The 13,633-nt window shown below is 43.6% G+C and overlaps 1 protein-coding gene across 1 annotated transcript in view; it reads left to right on the top strand.

Moving 5' to 3' along the window:
• LOC143292136 (DNA polymerase delta subunit 2-like) overlaps positions 1–13,633 on the top strand; it is a 30,544-nt gene that overhangs the window by 9,138 nt on the left and 7,773 nt on the right. Inside the window, exons 7-9 of the mRNA XM_076602323.1 lie at positions 2,846–3,003; positions 4,386–4,513; positions 7,153–7,254. Coding sequence (XP_076458438.1) covers positions 2,846–3,003; positions 4,386–4,513; positions 7,153–7,254 — 388 coding nt within the window. The remainder of the gene's footprint in view (positions 1–2,845; positions 3,004–4,385; positions 4,514–7,152; positions 7,255–13,633) is intronic.

Genomic DNA, 13,633 nt, shown 5'->3' with positions numbered 1-13,633 from the left:
CGTTTTTACCCCGCCATGTAGGCAGCCATACTCCGCTTTTGGGGGTGTGCATGCTGGGTATGTTCTTGTTTCCATAACCCACCAAACGCTGACATGGATTACAGGATCTTTAACGTGCGTATTTGATCTTCTGTTTGCATATACACACGAAGGGGGTTCAGGCACTAGCAGGTCTGCACATATGTTGACCTGGGAGATCGTAAAAATCTTCACCCTTTACCCACCAGGCGCTGTCGCCATGATTCGAACCCGGGACCCTCAGATTGACAGTCCAACGCTTTAACCACTAGGCTATTGCGCCCGTCATATTGATTTCATTACACATACTTAACCATGACCCACTAGTGCAGACTCCGGCAGGGGTCTTTCATTCCTGTCCTGTGCAAACTACTATCCGCCTATGCAGAGAAAACGAAAGTAGCTATGGCCAGTAACCTCCACGAAGTAGGTAACCTCCCCTTTGTCCCCCTGACTAGCACTCTCTTTTTCTGGCAGACATCTTGACTCCTGTTCCTGAGCTCTTCATACGGCTAATTTTTTTTTTTTCGTATTTTCTGTCTGTCTGTTGATTCTCTGGCATTCTTGTTTTTTGTCAAATTATGTCTTCAACCAGGTCACATAACTATATGGCTCGATTGGGCGATCGGGCTAAAATTAAGTTGCGAGCGCAATCGATTCTTTGACACTCTGGGCACTCTACTTCTGGCCCTCTCAAATATTGAATAATGATGATGATAATAATAACAGTAGCTGTGATGATGATATAGCTGTTCGCCCATTTCTCTGATCTCCGCACTGTTTACCTTCCAGCTAGACAACTGTGTTCATCATTATACAGTCGTATTTTCCCTCTGTCAGGACAAAAACAGTGTCAAAGCTCCTTCTTATTCAGTGCCCCCATCCAGTGGAACTCCTTGCCATTTAAATTAAGACACCTTCAGTCCACTTGTGTGCGTGCATGTGTATGTGTGTGTGTGTCACTGTGTGTGTGTCACTGTGTGTGTGTCACTGTGCAATGTGTGTCACTGTGTGTGCGTCACTGTGCAGTGTGTGTCACTGTGTGTGTGTCACTGTGCAATGTGTGTCACTGTGTGTGCGTCACTGTGCAGTGTGTCTGCATCACTGTCCATGAGTGTGTTTGTGTGTGTGTCACTGTGTTTGTGTCACTGTGTCTGTAATATGCGTTTGTGTCACTGTGTGTCTGTGCATGAGCGTCACTGTGTGTGTGCCACTGTGTGACTGTGTGTGTGTCACTGTGCACGGTATGTCACTGTGCACTTTGTGTCACTGTACAATGTGTGTCACTGTGCAATGAAATGAGCATCGCTGTGCACTGTGTGTCAGTGTGCACTATGTGTCAGTGTGCACTGTGTGTCAGTGTGCAATGAAATGAGCATCTCTGTGCACTGTGTGTCACTGTGTGCATCACTGTGCACTGTGTGTCACTGTGCAATGTGTCACTGTGCAGTGTTTGTCACTGTGTAATGAAATGAGTGTCTCTGTGCACTGCGTGTCACTGTGTGCATCACTGTGCAGTGTGGGTCACTGTGCAATGTGTCACTGTGCAGTGTTTGTCACTGTGCAATGAAATGAGCATCTCTGTGCACTGTGCGTCACTGTGCAGTGTGTGTCACTGTGCACTGTGCGTCACTGTGCAGTGTGTGTGACTGTGCACTGTGCGTCACTGTGCAGTGTGTGTCACTGTGTGTGTCACTGTGTGTCACTTTGCAGTGTGTGTCACTGTGCACTGTGCGTCACTGTGTGTGTCACTGTGCGTCACTGTGCAGTGTGTGTCACTGTGCACTGTGTGTCACTGTGTGTCACTTTGCAGTGTGTGTCACTGTGCACTGTGCGTCACTGTGTGTGTCACTGTGCGTCGCTGTGCAATGAAATGAGCGTCTGTGCACTGTGCGTCACTGTGCAGTGTGTGTCGCTGTGCAGTGTGTGTCACTGTGTGTGTCACTGTGCAGTGTGTGTCACTGTGTGTCACTGTGCAGTGTGTGTCACTGTGCAGTGTGTGTCACTGTCACTGTGCAGTGTGTGTCACTGTGCAGTGTGTGTCACTGTGCAGTGTGTGTCACTGTGCAGTGTGTGTCACTGTGTGTCACTGTGCAGTGTGTGTCACTGTGCAGTGTGTGTCACTGTGCAGTGTGTGTCACTGTGTGTCACTGTGCAGTGTGTGTCACTGTGCAGTGTGTGTCACTGTGCAGTGTGTGTCACTGCAGTGTGTGTCACTGTGCAGTGTGTGTCACTGTGTGTCACTGTGCACTGTGTGTCACTGTGTGTCACTGTGCAGTGTGTGTCACTGTGCAGTGTGTGTCACTGTGTGTCACTGTGCAGTGTGTGTCACTGTGTGTCACTGTGCAGTGTGTGTCACTGTGCAGTGTATGTCACTGTGTGTGTCACTGTGTGTCACTGTGCAGTGTGTGTCACTGTGTGTGTCACTGTGCAGTGTGTGTCACTGTGTGTCACTGTGCAGTGTGTGTCACTGTGCAGTGTGTGTCACTGTGTGTGTCACTGTGCACTGTGTGTCACTGTGCAGTGTGTGTCACTGTGTGTGTCACTGTGCAGTGTGTGTCACTGTGTGTCACTGTGCAGTGTGTGTCACTGTGCAGTGTGTGTCACTGTGTGTCACTGTGCAGTGTGTGTCACTGTGCAGTGTGTGTCACTGCAGTGTGTGTCACTGTGCAGTGTGTGTCACTGTGTGTCACTGTGCAGTGTGTGTCACTGTGTGTCACTGTGCAGTGTGTGTCACTGTGCAGTGTATGTCACTGTGTGTGTCACTGTGTGTCACTGTGCAGTGTGTGTCACTGTGCGTCACTGTGTGTGTCACTGTGTGTCACAGGGCAGCGTGGACGTGGCCCTGATGGGCGGGGAGTTTGACCCGTCCAACCACGTGTTGCCGCAGCAGCCCCTGCACCGCTGCATGTTCCCCCGCTCTGCCGCCAACCCTACCTTCCTGCCCGTCACCAACCCCCACGACTGTGTGCTCGACGGTGTCAGGTGGATATATTTGTCTGCAGCGGTATCTGCTTGTATTTGTATTTGTATTTCTTTTCATCACAACAGATTTCTCTGTGTGAAATTTGGGCTGCTCTCCCCAGGGAGAGCATGTCGCTACACTACAGCGCCACCCATTTTTTTGTATTTTTTTTCCCCTGTGTGAAGTTTTATTTGTGTATCCTGTCCTATTTTTGTACAGAATTTTGCCAGGAACAACCCTTTTGTTGCCGTGGGTTCTTTTACATGCGCTTAATGCATGCTGCACACGGGACCTCCGTTTATCGTCTCATCCGAATGACTAGAGTCCAGACCACCACTCGAGGTCTAGTGGAGGGGGAGAAAATATCGGCAGCTGAGCCGTGATTCAAACCGGCGCGCTCAGATTCTCTCGCTTCCTAGGCGGACGCATTACCTTAGGCCATCACGCCACATGATACATGTATATACATGTATACTGTGTGTTTTGTGTGTGTGTGTGTGTATATGTGTGTGTGTGTGGGTGTGTTTTGAGACTTTTATGTTGTATTTGATATGGGAGGTGTTTTTTTGTTAGTTTTTTTTTTTTTTTTTAACTCAGTTCAGTTATTAGTTACCTTTATTTTGTTCTGTTGTTTACCTGTTTGCAGTCCAGCACACCCCCAAAGGGGTGAAAGGAAATTAAAATCTTGAGTTCATGTGTGTGCTTGCGTGTGTGTGTGTGTGTGTGTGTGTTGCAGCGTGTTGTTGCTCTATTGTTCATGTGTGCATGATTGACTGGGTTTTTTTTTGGGGGGGGGAATAAAGATAATTTATTTGTTTATTTTTTTGAACTTTTATGGTTGCTGTTGTCTTTACAATGTGATCAACTACAAGCTTTCTTTTCCCATGATGTAGAAGTGGTTTACTCATGCTCCTCATTATTATGATATTATAATGCCACCACTCGCTTTCGCCTTACCCTAGATACCATTACTGTAATAGTTGACACAATGGATGCTGTTGCTATGTTACAACTGGTCCAGGCTATTTATTATTAATGTCATCTTAAATCATCATGATTACTACAATCATTAAGGTGTAAACATTGATTGATTGAATGATTGGACAAATCTTTTTTTTTTTGTTGTTGTTGTTGTTGATGTTGTTGTTGCAGATTTGTTTTGCCTTTTTATAGTCTGTTATTGTTTTATTTTGTCTTATCTCTCTCTCTGTAGTGGAAGATGCTACTGTTCGTTGTATATTGTTTGTTTCATACTATTCTCTGTATTGTATACATGTTTTTGGAAAATTAAAAAAAAGTTAAAAAAAAAAAAAAAAAAGAAGATAATTTAAACTAATTATGTTGAAGTTTGATGTATTGATTTAATTTATTTTCTATTCTTTTTTGTTTTTATTGGGCACAGGATTCTGGGTACGTCCGGCCAGCCAGTGGACGACGTGAGACGTTACAGTGATCTGGATGATCCCTTGGAGATTCTGGAGAGGACGTTGGAATGGGGACACATCGCTCCCACTGCCCCCGACACACTCAGTGAGGATTCTCCTCCTCCTTCTTCGTCTTGGTTGTCTTCTCCGTCTTTTTCTTCATCGTCTTCTTCTTTTTCTTCTTCGTCTCCTCCTCTTCCTTCTCCTCCTTCGTCGTCTTCTTTTTGTTGTTCTTGTTGCTTTTCTTCTTGTTCTACTTGATTTTGTTGTTGTTGTTATTGTTCTTCTTTTTCTTCTTCTCTTTCATCCTTGTTCTTTTTCTTCTTGTTCTTATTCAACAGTTTTTGTACGTTTATGTGTATTTGACTGTGCTTTCATATCTGTGAAACTGCGTTTTGGGGGCATATCTGTTATGCATGTGTGGGTGTATGTGTGAATGTGTGTCTTCATGTTTTACATTTATTTGCTTATTTATCATCATTGTTGTCTTATTTATTTATTTATTTGTTTATTTATTTATTAATTATTATTATTATTATCACTACTTTTTTTCCATATTATAATTATTATTTATTTATTTATCTATTTATGTATTTATTTCCTTATTTTTCTTTTCTTTTTTTCCAAGACCTGACTAAGCGCGTTGGGCTACGCCGCTGGTCAGGCATCTGCTTGGCAGATGTGGTGTAGCGTATATGGATTTGTCCGAACGCAGTCACGCCTCCTTGAGCTACTGAAACTGAAACTGAAACTCAACAGTTTTGTTTGATTTTCATCTTCTCCTTCTTCTGAAGTTCTGTTCTCCTCCCCTGATTCTTCTCCTTCTTCTCCCCCCTCTCACGTTTTTTAAAAACAGTCATTTGCCTTCTAGCCGTATGGAGAGCACAGGAACAGGAGTCATAATGGCTGCCGGAAAAAGAGGGCGCTAGCCAGCGGGACAAAGGGGAGGTTACCTACTTCCGGGAGGTTATCGGCCGTAGTTTCGTTTTCTCCGCATAGGCGGATAGTAGTTTGCACAGGACAAGAATGTCAGACCCCTGCCGGAGTCTGCACTGGTTGGGTCACGGTAAGTATGTTATTCAAACGTGATTTTAGATAGAAAATTTCCTTTTCTTTTTCTGAATAGTTATTCTAGGATGTTATCTGTAGTACCCCTTTGAGAAATTCCCAGTTTAGGCTTGGCTTTCTTGTGCTCTGTTTCATTGTGTTTATTTCCTTCTGCAGGATGTTATTTGAAGTACCTCTGTAAGCCCACCATTTCGTGCAATCCCACGGTTTCTCTCACTTTGGGAGAGAAATCGTGGGATTGCGAGAAATTGTGGGCTGACAACCCCTTTGAGTAATTCTCGGCTGAGGCTTCACTTTCTCGTCTTCTGTTTTCATTGTGTTTTGTTCTTCCTGAAGTCTGTTATCTGAAGTACCCCTTTGAGAAATTCCCAGCTGAGGCTTAATTTTCTTGCCTTTTGTTTCATTGTGTTTATTTCCACCTGCAGGATGTTATTTGAAATGCCCCTGTAAGCCCACGATTTCTTGCAATCTCACGATTACTCGCACTTTGGGATTGCAAGAAATTGTGGGCTTACAACCCCTTTGAGTAATTCTCGGCTGAGGCTTGGCTTTCTTGTCTTCTATTTCATTCTGTTTATTTCCTCATGCAGGATGTTATTTGAAATGCCCCTGTAAGCCCATGATTTCTTGCAATCTCTACGATTACTCGCACTTTGGGATTGCGAGAAATCGTGGGCTTACAACCGATTTGAGTAATTCTTGGCTGAGGCTTGGGTTTCTTGTCTTCTATTTCATTCTGTTTATTTCCTCCTGCATGATGTTATTTGAAATGCCCCTGTAAGCCCACGATTTCTTGCAATCTCTACGATTTCTCTCACTTTCACAACCCCCACGACTACTTTCACTTTGGGATTGCAAGAAACCGTGGGCTTATAACCCCTTTGAGTAATTCTGGGCTGAGGCTTGGCTTCCTTGTCTGGTGTGTTTCATTGTGTTTATTTCCTCCTGCATGATGTTATTTGAATGCCCCTGTAAGCCCATAATTTCTTAAATCTCACAATTACTCGCACTTTGGGATTGCAAGAAATTGTGGGCTTACAAATTTTTTCATGAGTAATTCTCGGCTGAGGCTTGGCTTTCTTGTCTTCTATTTCATTCTGTTTATTTCCTCATGCAGGATGTTATTTGAAATGCCCCTGTAAGCCCACGATTTCTTGCAATCTCTACGATTTCTCTCACTTTCACAACCCCCACGACTACTTTCACTTTGGGATTGCAAGAAACCGTGGGCTTATAACCCCTTTGAGTAATTCTGGGCTGAGGCTTGGCTTCCTTGTCTGGTGTGTTTCATTGTGTTTATTTCCTCCTGCATGATGTTATTTGAATGCCCCTGTAAGCCCATGATTTCTTGCAATCTCACAATTACTCGCACTTTGGGATTGCAAGAAATTGTGGGCTTACAAATTTTTTCATGAGTAATTCTCGGCTGAGGCTTGGCTTTCTTGTCTTCTGTTTCATTCTGTTTATTTCCATCTGCAGGATGTTATTTGAAATGCCCCTGTAAGCCCACAATTTCTTGCAATCTCTACGATTTCTCTCTTTCACAGCCCCCACGATTTCTTTCACTTTGGGATTGCGAGAAACCACGGGCTTACAACCCCTTTGAGTAATTCTGGGCTGAGGCTTGGCTTCCTTGTCTGGTGTGTTTCATTGTGTTTTTGTTCCTCCCGTTTGCAGACTGCTACCCGTTCTATGGGGTGGACCCTTTCATGCTGACAGAGTGTCCCCACGTCTACTTTGTCGGCAACCAGTCTGAGTTCAAACACAAGCTGATGAAAAGTGAGTAGTGAGCGAGCCTTGACATTTAACAATTCGTTCATGTTTTATTTTCGATTTTTTGCGTGTGTGTTTTTTTTTTTTTTTTTCAATTTTTTTTTTTTCATTTTTATTCTATTGATTTAAACAAAATTTTATTCAGTAAATATGTCACACATGTACAGACAGACAGCGGAGCAACAACAAGCTAACAGCTTATATCGTGCTCAGGAATGTGATTAGATACATTTGTTTCGTTTGACGGCTGGTGGACACTACACAATTGCAGTTATGTTGAAATACACATTTTCCAACTGCATATAAACAACAGTCATTGCAGACATACTTTGTTTCCCCCCCCCCCCCCCCCCCCCCCCCCCCTTTTTTTTTTTTTTTTTTCTTTTGAGCTGCCGTGGAGATTAATATATTTAAAGAATTTACAATGAATATAAACATCATTTTTAAGATACGTTGTTCACACAACAGAAAGCAGAAAAAGGTAAGAAAAACAAGTTAGTGAGTAAGATAAAGAAATTTTATCTGTGTGAGTTCAAACACAAACTGTTGAATAATGTCGAGCAATTCTTGAGGCGCTCTGTACATTCTTATTTTGTTTCGAGTTTTGAATTTCCTTCTGTGCATTTTTCATTTTTATTCCGTCTTAGTATTTTTGTCACTTTCATGTTTTATTATAAATATATTTTTATGGCTGGCTGCCATTGTCTGTGCTTAGTCAGGCATTGTTACATATCTGTTGTGCCCCTGTGTGCGTGTGTGTCTGCGTGTTTGTGAGTGGGCATTTTCAGTCTTGGGTCAGTGTATGCAGTGTGTGTGGGTGCGTACCAAGGGGGTTCACTTCGCGTGGCCCATTTTCTTTTATGTTTTTATTTCAATCTTTTGCCTTCTGCTTATCTTTCCCTGCTGGATATTAATATACTAACCTTATATTATTATCATTATCATTGCTTATTTATTCATTTGTTTATCATTATCATTTTTTGTTTTATTTGTTTTGTTTTTTTCCTGAAGGCCTAAGCTTGTTGGGTTACGCTGCTGGTCAGGCATATCCTTTTAGCAGATGCTGTGTTGCGTATATGATTGTCCGAACTCATTGAGAAACTGAACTTCGGTCAGGCCCCCCTCCCTCCCTCCATCCACCCGCACTCTCCTCCCCCTAGCTTTCTTGGCTTCTTTCTCTCTTGTTTATTTAGACTTCATTTCCTACAACCCTGTGTGTGTGTGTGTGTGTGTGTGTGTGTGTGTGTGTGTGTGTGTGTGTGCTTCAAAACTGGTGTGTTTGAGCTTCTCATAAGACTCTTTTGCAAGGGAAATCACTGTTGTGAGCATAGTAGAGACAAGATACATTGAGTTATGCACCCTTTCCTGCAGAACTCAGAAAGTAGACAGCTGACTATGACCATTTTTGACTCACTTGTGTAAACAAAGTGAGTCTATGTTTTAACCCGGAGTTCGGTTGTCTCTGTGTGTGTGTGTGTGTGTCCGTGTGTCTGTGTGTCCGTGGTAAACTTTAACATTGACATTTTCTCTGCAAATACTTTGTCAGTTGACACCAAATTTGGGATAAAAATAGGAAAAATTCAGTTCTTTCCAGTCATCTTGTTTAAAACAATATTGCACCTCTGGGATGGGCACAAAAAAAAAAAAAAAAGAAGCCTAATTATATGCAAACTGCATTTACTGTTATATTTATATTTTTTGTATTCTCTAGACTTGGCACTTTGACCTCTTATTCTGACACAACAACAAGAGGAGTCATTATTATCATTTTTTGTTCAAACAGGAACTTCTTTTGCTAAGCATAGAATTTTTATTTATTTTGCAAACGTTTTGGTGCAGATAGTAAAAAAGGGAAATTACTCTGTAATTAATGCTAGGGGACTTAATTTATCACAAGTGAGTCTTGAAGGCTTTGCCTCTCTTGTTTGTTTTTTTTGGTTGTTTTTTTCTTTTTTTAAATTTGAACTTTGAGGGGTTGTACCCAAGTCCTTTTCATTTTGTGTGTGTGTGTGTGTGTGTGTGTGTGTGTGTGTGAGTCTGCATCTTGATCATTTGAGCACGATCAGGTCACCCAGAACTTGTATTTTCCCCATTTCTCTGACTTCCTTCATCCCCACACCCCGTCTTTGCGATCAGCTTCGGAGCCACTCTGTTCTTGCGTTCCCAGAAAACCAAAACTCCACATTTGGCTGCTGCTTTACCTCCCTTGGTCTCTCAGGCTGCTCAGGGCCTAAGCGCATTGGGTTACGCTGCTTTTCGGGCATCGGCTTAGCAGGTGCGGTGTAGCATGTATGGATTTGTCCGATCACAGAGATGCCGCCTTGAGTGACTGAACTGAACTGAACTGTCTCTGGCCGTTGCACTTGGAGTGACCTCTCTCTCTCTCTCTCTCTCTCTCTCTCTCTCACCCTCAGCCCTTTCAACTCTGGTTGTCTTCTTCTGCGTTGTGAGCTGCTATTCCCACGTTCACTGATATACATGTACGAGTGGGCTTTTACGTGTATGACCGTTTTTACCCCGCCTTGTAGACAGCCATACTCCGTTTTCAGGGGTGTGCATGCTGGGTATGTTCTTGTCACCCACTGAACACTGACATGGATTACAGGATCTTTAACATACATATTTTATTTTCTGTGTGCGTATAAACATGAAGGGGAGGCAGGGTAGATTGGAAAAAAAAAAAAAAAAAAATCTCCACCCTTAACCCACCAGGGGCCGTATTCAAGAGACCATCATGTCTGAGGGTAAATGTGTACCTGCGGGTAATCTGCCTGAGGCAAGGCAAACTGCGTGAGGGTAAGCAATATCCAGTAGTCATGAACACAAGGGTCTACCCGCGTGTCTACAAACCCCGAAGGCAAGTTACCCTTACTACCTGCCAGGGGTGACTGCCCACGAAGCAGAGGTAAATATGGCGGATCCTTTTGCAGCATTTTTCTTCTTTTTTTTTCTTAAAGGGAAAACAAGCGTGCTTTACGGATAGCACGTGTTTTGCGAACTCTCTCAACAATGTTCCGAGCTGTGGTGTGATTAGAAGTGAAACTGAGAGCATGCATAGACGGGAATCGTCTGGATTTAAAAAAAAAGACAAAAAAAAAAATCGATGGGTTAGCTGTCTGAGCGAACCACGTGTGTCTTGAAAACGAAGATAACTTATCCTTCAAGGTAAACTGTCCTTCTCTGGGAGGGACGCTCACTCAGTCTGGCTCCGCGACTAAGCCATTATTGTCGTTAGTAGGGGGCTTAGTAGGTGGTGTCCTAAGTACGTTAAAACAGAACAGGCACCACTGAACACCAACTAAGTGACTCAGCAGCAGTGCAGGGTCTCCTCTAGTGTGTGGCCTTCTGGCGACCTAACATCGATGGTTCCCTGCGGACTGCCGACGCTGGAACTGCGGCGGACGAACCCGGGTGTGTCCGTGTATGGGGGAATCTAAATGAGCGGCGTGGGAGTAATGCCACTAAAATGGTGCAGATGATGGGGCAGCAAAAAAAACAACAACAAAAAAACAACAACAAAAACAGTACCCGCAGGTCCCAACCATGTCAAAGATAACTTGCCTGAAGGCAGAATGAATTTTGTCATAAAAACCCACCAGGTGTGCGGAAAGTATATATATATGCAAGCAGAAGATGAAATACGCACGTTAAAGATCCTGTAATCCATGTCAGCTTTTGGTGGGTTATGGAAACAAGAACATACCCAGCATGCACACCCGCGAAAACAGAGTATGGCTGCCTACATGGCGGGGTAAAAACGGTCATACACGTAAGGGCCCACTCATGTGCATACGAGTGAACGCAGAAGAAGAAGAAGAAGAAGTGCGGAAAGTAAGGACCGAACTCTGGGAAACTCAGGTGAGGATCAAATGCTCTTAACCATTCGGCCACTGCACTCCTCAACTCTGGCTTTAGAAAGCTTCCTTTTTTTTTTTTCAAAAATAACTCCTCCACACCCTCTTTTTTTTTTTTTTTTTCCACCTCAAAGTTTCTTTACCCTTGTGTCTGCGTGACTGTTTGTATCAGTCCTATCTCTCATCCCTTGTTTCAGTATCAGTAGCTCAAGGAGGCGTCACTGCGTTCGGTCAGATCCATATACGCTACACCACATCTGCCAAGCAGATGCCTGACCAGCAGCGTAATCCAACGCGCTAAGTAAAGCCTTGAGAAAAAAAAAAAAATGAAATAGAATAATAAAACTTAAAAAATAAATGAAATAAAATAAAATGAAATAAAATAAAATAAAATAAAAAAACAAAACAAACAAACAAAAAAAACAACGAAAAAAGATAAATACATAAAAATACTACTACTACTACTAATAATATTTATAAGGCGCAAAATCTTGATGAAGTCAACTCTAAGCGCGCACATACGCACACACACAAAAATCCAAGTGTGTCATGGTTGGGTGTGAAAGCGCTTTGATTTGTTTTTGTGCTAAATGAATAGTTTATTATTTATTGTCGTTATTTAAGTTCAGTCATATATCTGAGGTGTACTTATGTTGTGTTCTTGTGCACACACGTTCATGAGCGCACAGTCTGAGCACAAGTTGCATGCATGTACACGCGTACACAATCACACACACACACACACACACACACACACCACAATACAACACAACACAACACAACCCACAAACGGTCATGTGCACGTCCACTTGAATACATCCACTCACACACACAGACACACACAACACACACACTCACGCTTATACACACACATGCATTTGCACCCTTATAGACATACAGTACACACTTGCGTGTGGACACACACACACACACACACACACACACACACACACACACACACACACTCACACACACACACACACACACACACACACACTCTCACTCACACACACACACACTCACACACACTCACACACACACATACACACACACCACAATACAACACAACACAACACAACCCACAAACGGTCATGTGCACATCCACTTGAATACATCCACTCACACACACACACACACACACACACACACACACACACACACACACACACACACACACACAACACACACACACTCCCGCTCATACACACACATGCATGTGTGCCCTTATAGACACATACATACAGTACACACTTGCGTGTGGACACACATAAACACACACACACCCACACTCTCACACACACACACACTCACACTCAGACACACACACACACCCACGCACACTCACACTCACACACACACACACACCTACACACACTCACACTCACACACACACACACACACTCACACTCACACACACACACACACACACACACACACACACTCACACTCACACTCACACACTCACACTCACACACACACACACACACCCACACACACTCACACTCAGACACACACACACCCACGCACACTCACACTCACACACACACACATACCCACACACACTCACACTCTCACACACACACACACACACACACACACACACACACACACACTCACACACACACACACACACACACACACTCAAAGACAAATACACGTGTCCCACTCTCCTCCCCTCACTCCCCGCAAAAAAAAAAGAAGAAAAAAAAGAAAAGAATAGAACTGTGCCAAAGTTGAGAAGAAACTGTCTTGTGGAGAAAAATAAAAGAGTAAAAACAACACCACCCTCCTCTCTCCCCCCCCCCCCAACCCCCCTCCCCCACCCCCCCACAACCACCACCACCACCCCCTACCCCCCACCACAAAAAACAAACAAAAGCCCTCTAGCATGAGGTACGGAGGAGGATGCACAGTTAATGCAATGCTATGCACAGTGAGACCTGACACTGATTCCCCAAAAAGCCGCCGCCCCCCTCCTCCCCTCTCCCCCCCACACCCCTCTCCCTGCAGGCAGTTGATGGCTGCCAACGTCAGAAACTGAGAAAGATGAAGACTGACAGACTGTTTGTTTGTTTGTTTTGTGTGTTTGTTTTTGTTTGTCTGTCTGTTTGTTTAACCCCATGATTGCTCAAACCACCGAGGCAACCATGTGTTTGTTCTGTATTGTCCATGTGTTCTGTGTGGCTTGTTCAGGATTAAAGAGGTTATGCCAGTCTTGAATAAAAAGCTAATTTGTGTTTGCACATTTTCTTCTGTCATTGTCGCTGTGTGCACATGTCAAATGATCGGTATAAGGACAGGCCCGGCGCTTCCTTTTTTGAGGAAGCGTCTGGGTTTGTTCCTACGTACCTTTGATTTACCTGTGTGCTAGCTGAATCGGTAGCGTGAGCAGCACTGACTTGAAGTTGTGTACCTTGTGAATGGAGAGAGTTACCACTCTTTACTGTTTGTTGATGAAATGAGCTTAGTGTGACATGGGTTTGAGAGGGAGGTGCTACTTTTTGTGTATCTATCAATGATCGTTATTGACG

The sequence above is a fragment of the Babylonia areolata genome, chromosome 18 (assembly GCF_041734735.1).
Source record: "Babylonia areolata isolate BAREFJ2019XMU chromosome 18, ASM4173473v1, whole genome shotgun sequence".
In the NCBI taxonomy this organism is placed as follows: Eukaryota; Metazoa; Mollusca; class Gastropoda; order Neogastropoda; family Buccinidae; genus Babylonia; species Babylonia areolata.
Note: the sequence above shows the minus strand (reverse complement) of the source record. Positions and strands in the feature narration are given on the sequence as shown.